Raw genomic sequence first — 11,803 nt, 5'->3', positions numbered from 1 at the left:
ATAGGTGAGTATTCTTTTTTCTATAAATTCTAGCAGAAATTCCGAGAGGTGATATCATATTTGCCTGGAAATTGACAAGGATGTAAACTGGGGGCCTTGAATATGACAGGCGGAGGGAAATGGCTCCACAACCAAGTGCAATTCCTCAACGCACAAGCTAATAAAAAGCACAACTACACCTTTCATCATTGAGAATTCAATCTGAAAGTATAAAATTTGTTGCATGGAAGACAAAATAAAAAGGTCTACATATCATGATTCATGGCTTTTATGTTTGTAGGCTAGCATTTGCTTGCAGCCAAATTGCCAAAATCCTACAACTATAAAATGTTAAAATTAATAAGAGAATGACAGAGATAAAGAAAGACAAAACACACTAACAAGTGCAGGAGCGAAAACTGATACGCCAGTATTATCTCCATTCGATCCTCCTCAGCTGGGCATGCAATTAATTTGAAAAATCTGGTGATAATCTCCTAAAACTCAGAATTTTTTTATTATATATTTTATTATTAAAATAAATATATATTTATTAATTTATTATATCATATGATTTATTTTGAAAATAAATGTACAATTATTGATTTATTACATTATATAATTTATTTTATTATTAAAAGAAATAAATAAAAATTAAATAATTTTAAAAGATGTAACTGTAAAATAAGCAATTATTATTTAATAAATCTTATCATATTAAATTGCACACATAAAAAAATGTGATTTTTTCTTAACAAATAAATATTTTATGTTTTATATCATTAATAAAAATAAAATACATTTTAATAAAATTACAATATACTAACAAGATGAATGATGATATTGTAAAATGGAAAATATATATATATATATATATATATATATATATATATATATATATATATATATATATATATAAAAGTAATTTTAGAAATTAATTTTTTAAATTAATTATTTGGTAAACTAAGTTTATCATGTCATTTATAAATTAAAGTAATATAATTTTTTTAATAATATAATTATGAATAAATATGTAATTTAATTTTTATTTTTTAATATTTATATAATTATAAAAAATATTAATAATATAAAGTTGTTTAATTAATTTAATTTATAAATGACATGATAGATTGATTGAGTTTACTTAAAATTTTTGTTTTTCTGAACTAAAGTTTAACAAGATTAATTCACGCGATTAAGGGCACATATATTTTGATTTTATTGAACATTTTGGAAAATGGGGGGATATCGATAGAAAAGCTCCAAGGGATGATAACATTGAGAAAAAAAAAAATGGCAGAATAATTAAAGAATTCAGTTGCAGGGCAGGCAAGGCATCATAAATTTACGGACTCCATTTAATGGTCACATGACAAAGGACATCGTCTAATTATTTTCCACAGGGAAATTTCTTACGTCCGGCTCAATTTAATTATAAACGTATTTAATTAATTAATAAAAAATAATATCATTTTTAAAAAAAATTAATAAAAAAAATTATAAGATAAGTGTCTAACTACTAACACGGATAGTGAAGATCCGAGTATCAATCATAATATTTTATATATTAAAAAATATTAATTTATTATTATAATTTTTTAAATTTAATTTAATATAATAATATAAAAATATAAAATCTTAAAATTTATTTAGCTATAATGACTTATTATATTTCGACACTACGCAAATATTATTATGCTTAAAATACGATTTATAATTTGCTAATATGCTGAGAAATTAAAAAAGATAATAAAATAAATAAAACGATAGAGCATATGCTATTGCTACAGAGAGAGCATACGAAGCATATGCTCCTCACAGTTCACACCTACCCAATGGTCAAAACGTTTAGCGTAGAGTAAAATTAGTCTATTAATTAATTAATTATTAGGAATTCGCATATATTAATAAAAGCAATTATTATTCTTTCATATTAATATTCAATACTAACTTTTTAACCTTCTCTCAAGCATAATAATTAATAAGTAATCTTAATTCTTGGAGCTTACATCACGTGAGGAGTACGTGTGAATGGTCGTGTAGGGGAAACCCATCTAACAATAACGGATAGCTCTTTCAGTTGTATTCGTAATTGATAAGCAGCTAGTAAGTATAGACTCTGTGATGTAGTCCCGCCACTTTCGATCTGTTCTTCTGGTTTTTCTTGTTTGTTTGGAATCAAAAGAAAGGAAAGGAAAAGAAAAGAAAAAGAAGCGATTGATTTTATTGTTATTGTTATTATTATTATTATTAGGGAGGTTGAGGTCGTATGATGTTTTGTGGTGTATTAAAAGATCGAGTTCAGAATTGGCTTCGCGATTATGATAGGCTTCAGTACTTGGCTGTCATCCTCATTTATATTCAGGTAACAAAATCTTACTCTCTCTTTTGCATACATTATTTGTAATTTGAGTTTTCTTTTTTTTCTTTTTTCGAAGTCATGGATATTAGCTCTAATTATAGTCATTATTGTCGTAATTAGGGTTTAATTTAATCAAGAAATGGATTTGATTTGTCATTTACAGATTGGGTGCGCTTTGATTGGTTCTCTTGGGGCATTGTACAACGGTGTGTTGCTGATCAATTTGGGAATCGCATTGTTCGCTCTGGTCGCTATCGAGAGTAGCAGTCAGAGTTTGGGTCGGACCTACGCCGTTCTTCTCTTTTGTTCTATTTTGCTTGATATTTCTTGGTTCATTCTCTTCACTCATGATATTTGGTAATTTTTTTCAAACAATTTCCTTTTCCTTATTTTATCTGCTATGTACTTTCTTTTGTTGGCTGTGTTTTCTGTTAAGTGTTTCTTGGGATCATTCATCCTGTTCATTATTTATAAACTTGAATGAAGTTCATCACCGTTTCATTTTTATATAGCATCAATGATGCCATCCTGATTTATTTATTTATTTATTTGATTTTTTTTTATGGGTCATTACTTCATATAGGATTTATTTTATTGAATTAATAATTATTCAATGTAGAAACTATGTGGGACTGCAACCCTTTCCTTCCCTTCGTTTTCCCTTAAATTTATGAATCATGCAATTACGGATCGTCATTTCTAATCTATTAACTGAAAGCATTAATTTTTGTCTGCAGGAGCATTTCTTCAGAGAAATATGGAATGTTCTTTATCTTTTCGGTGAAACTCACTTTAGCAATGCAAATTGTTGGGTTTTCTGTGAGGCTGTCATCCTCATTGTTGTGGATTCAGATTTACAGATTGGGGGTTTCTTATGTAGAAAGTACTGGTCCTCGAGAAGCTGATTTTGATTTAAGAAGTAGCTTCCTGAGCCCAGTAACTCCTGCTGTAGCAAGAGAATGCTCTGATTCTGATGTTGCTTTAGGAGGCTCCATTTATGATCCAGCTTATTACTCATCCCTATTTGAAGATGGTCGGAACAATAGATATATACATGGGGTACATTATAGTTATAACCCTTGCCCATTTAACATGCCCTGGATGCTTTTCCAAGTTTGCTTTCAACTTTTAGGTTATGAATTTTGTTGCGCTCTTAGTTTTGTGTAGATACTTCTAATTCTATTGAAAAACTTGCTATTAACTTGCCAAAGACAAACCTCTTACACTGTTTTTGGTTTGAGGGAAGGGCTGAAGGAAAGAAATGCTGGGAGGGATAAGATAGGAAGGAAGAGGTGACTTTCCTTCCCATCTTTTTGGATGGAAATGCACCAAAGATAGGAAGGAAGAAGTTCGCATTTCCCGCCATTCTGGGACCATAACTGATCTATTCAATTTGGGTTAGGAGAGATTGTAAGGAAAGAATGGAGTTGCAAGGGAATGTAAGACCAGCATTTCCAACAAATTTAGACTACAAATTTTGCTAAAATGAAAAATGAAGAAAAGCAACCTGTCTTCACTTTCAATGCCATCCAAATGTGAGGAACAAAGCTGCCCTCTTTCCTTCTACTCAATCAAATCAATTGTTACTTTTTTGTTTTTCTACTTGAAGCCTCTCTCATGCACTCACATTGACCAAATTGAATGCTCAACCAAAGTGTAGATTTCTTTAATATCAAACATGTGTGTGTCTGTGTGTTGATGACTTGTCCCTGTACAGATGTAAATGATAGAGAAAACTTTGAAGTAAGGTGAAAATTTGAGCTTATTTCCATATATTATGAGAGTGATTGAAATGTAGTATGCACGTGAAATGTAATATGCATGTGCAACCTGTTGTTTGTGGATATCTGCTCTACAGGTCATACCGGCATTTGTATAGTTATTGAAGTTCAGTGCTTTCCTGTACTTTTGATTTCTTGGAATCCAAGTGATCTCGTTTCTTGTATTTGAAGGGATCTGTAATTTAATATGGATTTGTATGATACTGTTATTTTATTATTATTATTTTTTTGTAGGATCAAAATTCCAGTATTCTTGACAATGGATCCACTTCTAGTGCTGAAGTTTCTCAGTCGAAGGGGTCCATAGGCAGATCTTTCCAGACCATAGATGTAAGTATCTGTGATCAGTTATCTGTGTCTCTGAAAAAATCAGTGCTTAATTTCTGTCCTGAAGTTCAAAAGTCAACCAAATTGAAATAGAACTTTTTTTTTTAATAAATCAGCTGGAATTTGAATTTCTTGCTTTCACTTTACTCGTTTATCTTGGGGTTTTCTGTTGCATTCTTTCATTACTTGAATGCATACTGTCATTCTACTGGGTTCTTTCTGCATTTCTCTATTACATGTACATTAAACCATTCCAGTGAAACTTGTGGTCATGCTGTCAATAGTTGGTGGTTCTTGCAAGTTCTTACTATAACAATAAATACTTTCAATTTGTGGAATCTGTTATTATTAATATGATCAGGCATATATTTGCTTCTTCAGTAAGGAAGATTGTTATGTGTAGTCAATGCATGCTGTGATATATATATATATTGTTGTCACATATTTATGCACAAAAAATATTTTGTTGAAGTAGAAATTCCAGATTTCTCATACAGTGATATGGCTGAACAAATTATTCTTTTGAAGTTGATAAGTGGATGTTTATGACGACTGTCAATTGTAGCAATGGTTGCATGCTGATATGTGGGGTTGCGTAAGACAGTGGTTGATTTTACTGTGGTTGTACTCTGATATTTGTAGATTTATGGTGATTCTTTGAGAGGCATATTAGTGCCAGTATTGTGTACTTTGGAGTTTGAACCTCAGATGTCTGCTGCTTCTTTTGCAGAAGGATTAAAAATGGGTTTGAACCCATCATTCTTGGTTTAATATTAACTGCAAGTCATTATTTACGAGTCATTCATGGGTTTCCAAATTGAATCAATAAGAGTCAGCCTAATTATATTAAACCGTTGGCTGTCATTGGTAATATTTTCATGCTTGCCCTGTGTATAGAAAGTTTCATAGTTTATTTTATTTTATTTTATATATATATGTGTGTGTGTGTGTGTGTGTGTAACGTGTGGCATTATGCTGATTTATGCATTGCTTCTAACTAGTTTTAGCCCTTGCAGGAGGAGAATGCCATAGGCGAGCCTCAGGCTGTCTGAATTAGATTCTGGTATTTCTGAAATATCAGGCTTTGAAGTCACACTCCATAGTGTTATTGTTTTGAGGATGAATTCCTTGATGAGGCCAGTTGTGTGCAGAATGGTGCTTGTACAGTTTTTTTTTTTTTTTTTTTTTTTTTTTTAATTCTTGCCATTTTCCGCCAAGATGATAGCTGCCAATCTCTGAGTTGAAAGAACTGCCTGTTCAATCTCTGCAAGAGTATGATAGTAAAGTCAAAGGTTCTGCCATTTTTGCAATTTGAGTGGGCATCATGTGAGTCCATTATGCGATATTAAGCGAAGGATGCGTGCAGGTCTTTCGAAGCTCTGAATTTGGTGCGGTATCAAACTATTTAAGCCTAGCGTACAGGCAAAGCGATTCAGTTTGGCATGTGGTGCAGTCTAATTGGCCAGGCTATCTCTAGGTCCAACCGTCAATAACATTCTTATTTTGAAGAGTTCCTGAAATTTGATTAATTACCGTTTTTAGAATTACGAACTCTCAAGTAAATTTTCCTCGATGCTTATTCTTTTTTTTTCTTTCTTTCTTTTATTTTTTGAAACCTGATTTTTAATGAAATTGAATGGAAATAGTTTGCATTACCTGAGTTGCATCAATGGTTTGTTCGGATTTGGGAGTTGTGCGAACTTAGTGCGGGAATTCAAGCTATCAATGTCAAGGTCAAGTTTTTAAAGAGCTTAACTCGGCTCCATAGATTTTCACAAGTTTTAAACTTATAGCTCATTTAGATTTTGTTAGGTTTAGATTTGGCTTAAGCTTGGCTTGCATTTTAGCTCCTTTTTACCTGAACTCCCAAATCCCAACAAAATCAAACCCTTAACCAAACATAAATAACTAAATAACTATCATAATTCAATCGGGAACAAAATCAAAATCAAAATCAAAATTCAATTGGGAACTAAAAAAAAAATTAAAATAAAATAAAAAAAACCTATCATAACCATTTACTAGTCATAAATAACCATCAGCACAAAGAGCAAGAGGTAACCAACCATAGAAAAGTAGATCTTTATGACAGTTTTTCGCGGCAAGAGACGAGCACAAAATGTACATATGAGCCTGACTTTGTGTGTATGGTATCCGTTGTATGATCCTCGGGCGCGGATCTGAAAACACATGGCAGCGGTGTCTCTATCAGTTCTCTTGTTCCTCCTAAATTTGGAGAAAAAATTTATAAATTATTCTTAAAAATTAGGAGAAAAAATTTATAAATTATTCTTAAAAATTAATATATATATATATATATATATATATATATATATATATATATATATATATATATATATATATGTTTATTCTTTTAATGTGTGAATTATGTGATGTCTTCTGTCCGTTACTATTAAAAAAAAAGAAAAAGAAAAGCCAACTAATTTTAAGGAGTGCTTAGATAATTAATTAATTTCATGGCTTTTGCGGAATATTTGAAGTATTTCATTATAGGTATTAGCATATTGAATTTAATCTTAATTAGTCCTCAATATGTGCAATGTAGTACATGATTAATATTTTTATAAATAAAATAAATTATACTTAGTTTTTTTTTTTAGTTTTTTTTTTAAGACTTATATTTAGTCAAATAATTTTTTATCTATTTATAATACATAAAAATGGAAAAATTTACGACAAATAAAAATATTCTTATACGCATCAATTAATATTAATAATATAAATAAAATTTTAATATATTATAAATTTAATTCTAAAAATAATTCTAATTATATAATAAATCCTATTATAATTCTTAGTTTAAAACTAAAAGTTTATCCTAGTTGTTTTAATTCCAGGCCGAGTGGCTAGAGGGGCAAAGACTAACTCCTCTTTTTTCTTGAAATAACTATTTCCAAAGGGTCATTTCAAGGTTGTTTGCATCTTGAAAATGGATGAAAGATGTTAGAATTTAGAAGGAAGGATTTGCACAGCTGAAAATGCAGCTTCTGGAATCGCACATTGAAAGGGCAAGGAAATGACAGTTTCTTGCACAACAAACGTAATTTCTCAAGTCTCAATCTCACTCACTGGGATGCATCCCAGCACAGGCCATTAGTTCTACAATCAAAAATCGAAGCAACCATAACAACATGATATTGCTGATAATTGAGGTTCATTTCAAAACAGGAAAAATGAAAGGGAAAAGGGGAAGAAAAGGGGGGCGCCAGAAAAACTGACATAATCAGCAACGTCTTTCCCTCATCCTTGACCAATGAGAAGCAAGAAACTGGAACAAAAGTTCTCTAATAAGATCACTTCACAGTTATAATCTTGATTACGGATGCAGTTCCAACTCGGTGCAAAGCCACCACAGAATCTCCATTCTTGCATAGTCCTTTTGCCTTGGCATGTTGAATAGCAAAATCTAAAGCTTCCTCCGTTGTCTCTGCATGAGAAGCCCTAGCAGACCCTGCATATAAAACTGGCACCAACCCACGAAAAATTAGGCTATGCCTTGCAGGAGCTTCATCACTGCAGGACCAATCAAAGGAATCAGTCTCAATCTCAGGTACAACCACAGATAAAATTGGCAAGCCAGGTCGGTATTTAGCCACCAGTTTTGCGGTACTTCCTCCCCTTGTTAAGACCAATATGAGAGATGCTTTTGCTGAATTGGCTGTTCTAACAGCAGAAGATGCCAGACTCTCCAATGGGCTCATGGGCACAGGTGAATGTTCCATGACTCGTTTGAAGACATCTCCATAATCAAGGGTGCTTTCTGCTTCTACACATATTTTTGCCATTGTCCGAACTGCCAGCTCTGGATATGCTCCAGCTGCTGTTTCACCACTCAGCATCACACAGTCAGAACCATCAAGAACTGCATTGGCAACATCAGTGGCTTCAGCTCTAGTTGGTCGGGGTGACTTGATCATGGACTCCAACATCTGGGTTGCAGTAACAACGGGTTTTCCTTGAATATTGCACTTGTAGATCATCACTTTCTGTGCTAGAAAAATCTTTTCAATTGGAATTTCCATTCCAAGGTCACCACGTGCAACCATAAATGCATCTGAATTTGCTAAGATATCATCAAAATTAGCAACCCCTTCTTGGTTTTCAACCTAACAAACAGACGTAAAAGTAAATGCAAGTGAAATGTGAGACTCTAGATTGCAATAAAGCAATTCATAGTAGTTCATTCAAAAATTTCCAAACATATGTAAATTCGATATCCAATAAGCCTTGAATATCAACAAATTCATGGTCAAGTCATTCAAAATAACACTAAGTTTAGAGCAACAGCTCAAGTAAATGTTTGGATATAATTTCTCACTACATTTAAGTATGCAACATCACCATCAAAATCAAAGCAATTCAGGGATATAATTGACATACCTTTGACATGAGAAGGATATTCTTAGCATTTTTCCCGAGCAACTTCCGTACTTCAACGAGATCTGATCCTTTTCGTACAAAAGATAGAGCAATCATGTCAATTTGATTGGGAACTCCCCACTTCAAAATATCTTCCTTGTCTTTCTCTGTCAAAGTTGGAAGATCCACTATCACTCCAGGAAGATTAACATTTTTCCTCTCACCAAGAACTGCAGAGTTCTCACACCGACATCGAACCAAACCCGCTTTAATGTCACATGATAGAACTGTAAATGAGATTGTGCCGTCTGCGCAAAGTATAACCATCCCAGGCTTGACATCCACAGCCAACTTTTTGTAGCTCATGCAAATCATATTTTCATCACCTTTTATACTATAGTCAGTAGATATGCTGATATCTTGACCCTGTTTAAGCTGGATGGGCTTGCCATCCTTCAAGAACCCAGTTCGAATCTCTGGTCCCTGTTGCGTGTAACAAAATGAACAACTTGAGAGATTAATTAGCTTTTAGATAAAGAGCTTGAAATGGAACAAATGAAAAAGGGAACCATAAAAAGATTCCCATAGAAGAAAGATCATGATTTTCTTCCGTTTTCAAGAAAAAAAATAGTGTATGCCAAAATGGTTTATTTAGATGCATTTTCACCAAATATGTGAGTCTTTAATTTTCTCCCTTTTGCGGTATTTGTCAGTTGTAGTTTTCTTAGATTCTGGTTCTACCAAGAACAATTGTTAACACAGTTCTATTCCATAAATCTCCTTAGATTATTATCTTTAGAAGCTGTTTAGAAATGCATAATTACCAACTACTCAACAAATAATTTACCCTTTGTTTGGATCCTTAATTGTGCCAGATCCAATTATGAAACTGATAAGAATTAGTACAAATCGGTTTTTCAAGTTACAAAAAAACAAACTGGCATCTGATGTAAACAAACAGCTAGCCGACTCCCAGTTTAAAACGGGAAATTTATAACACAGCCTCCCAGAAATCCCAAAATTGATCAAAAATATAATCATATAAATGAACCAAACATAAAAATAACCGCTTGTTTGCATTAAAAAGGGGGAAAAAAACCGGTTACAGAAAGTTCAAAATAAAGACATGCATGCTACATCCACAGGTGACAGAGATGGAAACAAAATCAATATCGAACCAAGAACAGTGATATGCAGCATCGATAAGTAACATGAATAGCGTATACCCAGATGCAAAAATCCCGAATAAAAGTCAAACAGAACAAAAAAAAAAAGTGATAAACACATATATATACCTTGGTGTCAAGCATGACAGCACAGAGAATCCCAGTGTTAACCATGGCGGCCCTGAGATTGTCAAGGGTTTCCTGGTGGTACTCATGAGATCCATGAGAGAAGTTAAAGCGAGCGACGTTCATGCCAGCCTTCAACAGCTTTTCGATCATAGGCACAGATCTGGATGCGGGTCCAAGGGTGCAAACAATCTTCGTCTTGGGCTTCTCCTCCATTATAACAGCCTCTGCTTCGCCGTTGTTCATTTCTGATATCACTAAAAAATGGCTCTCTATATATATATATTGGCAAAAGGGTACAAAAAAGAAGGAAAACAATAAGACCCGGATTGTTATCGCGGAAGATGGAGAGAGCTGTGTACGTGAGAGATATAAGAAGGGAGTTAGAGACTTAGAAAGCGAAAGAAAAGAGATGGGTTATGTGATTGGCAAGGGAAAGGTTTGATTTTTAAGAAGACAACTAGTATTCCTTGAGGAAGAAGACGTAAAATAAGGGCAAGGATTCGAGAGCTCTTGCGGCAGCATTTGTTTTGCGCCTCGGTTTTTTATGAAACGACAGGCAGTTTCCAAATGGTTTGGCCCACCAGAAAAAGGAGTTTTATGTATATATACTTTAATGAATTAAAAGACAAATTATTTGATTTTTTTTTAAATAGATATATAAAATTTTATTGCAGAAATAATGGCCAATGCCTAATACAAAGAAGAATCCACTAAAGGTCTTGAAAATACAACATAAGGTTTAAAGCTGAACTTAAGACTCATATAAATTTAAATAATTTTGATTAAAAATGCTCATTTGATTGACTCAAATAAGATTAAAAAAAATAAGGTTATAGGCCCAAAACTAAGAACCTTAGGTTTTGGACAACTCCGATCCTTTTTTTTTAAGAAGGAAACGGGTAGAGAAGAGAAAGTAGAGAAGAATCGCTGCCTTCCACCACGCACCACCCTAATCTTAATGAGAAAGAATACAAGAAATTCATATAATTTTAGAGGGATTTAAACGGTTATTGCCTACTGACTAAAATTCCTTATCGAAAGGAGGACCAATGGACGGCAGGTAGAGCTCCTTTAAGCCGTTGAAGGACTGGGCACCAGTAACGTCCCTAGGAGGCACGTTGCCCCTAAAAACATCAATCATTAGCCTCAAGAGGCTCAATCTTTCAAACAACAACCGAGTAACCCTTACGCCTCAACCTAGGATCCAAAACCTGCATGCAAAGAAAATCTAACAAACAATAACACCAAACACAACAAACTCAAATCCGTACTCTCTCTAATGAAGCTCCAATTTGCCACAGTACCATTTAACAAAACATTAATTACACCCACTTGGCTATGGGGAGGGTCGACCCATCACTGGCCAAAGAGAGAAGCTCCCCTTGCCCAGTAAGGGCAGGAGAAGCTGCAAGATCGGCACTGAAAAATGCCTAGAGCGCAAAGTAAGGAAGAAAAACTAGAGAAACTTTACCTCCTACCTCCCTCTCTCTATACTTCATTTATTTGAAAATTTATTTAAAAAATTAATTACTGAGATTTGAATTTTTGATTTTTTCTATAATATTTAGTTGGACTTCTGGAGATGGTTATGACTCATCAGCCATTATGGTAAGTGACAGAGGGACATTAATTCCGGCATTTGGTCTGATCTTACGCTTTCTTGCCCCGTGAGTCGTTAC

The 11,803-nt window shown here is 33.3% G+C and overlaps 2 protein-coding genes across 2 annotated transcripts; one reads left to right on the top strand and one right to left on the bottom strand.

The window, feature by feature from the left end:
• The first annotated feature begins 2,025 nt into the window (after positions 1–2,025).
• Positions 2,026–5,993, top strand: LOC110673643 (uncharacterized). Its single transcript, XM_021836779.2, has 5 exons — positions 2,026–2,344; positions 2,505–2,698; positions 3,079–3,400; positions 4,357–4,452; positions 5,466–5,993. The coding sequence occupies exons 1-5, from the start codon at positions 2,249–2,251 to the stop codon at positions 5,499–5,501; spliced, it is 744 nt and encodes a 247-aa protein (XP_021692471.1). The 5' UTR covers positions 2,026–2,248; the 3' UTR covers positions 5,502–5,993.
• A 1,440-nt stretch (positions 5,994–7,433) lies between these two features.
• Positions 7,434–10,749, bottom strand: LOC110673635 (pyruvate kinase, cytosolic isozyme). The gene is made up of 3 exons (XM_058141164.1): positions 10,125–10,749; positions 8,851–9,312; positions 7,434–8,576 (listed from the first exon to the last, which is right to left on the bottom strand). Exons 1-3 carry the CDS (start codon positions 10,365–10,367, stop codon positions 7,764–7,766), a joined length of 1,518 nt encoding a protein of 505 aa, XP_057997147.1. The 5' UTR covers positions 10,368–10,749; the 3' UTR covers positions 7,434–7,763.
• Between the last annotated feature and the right edge of the window lie 1,054 nt (positions 10,750–11,803).

This window comes from Hevea brasiliensis, chromosome 18 (genome assembly GCF_030052815.1).
Source record: "Hevea brasiliensis isolate MT/VB/25A 57/8 chromosome 18, ASM3005281v1, whole genome shotgun sequence".
Lineage (NCBI taxonomy): Eukaryota > Viridiplantae > Streptophyta > Magnoliopsida > Malpighiales > Euphorbiaceae > Hevea > Hevea brasiliensis.
This window is presented reverse-complemented; position numbering and strand designations above follow the sequence as displayed.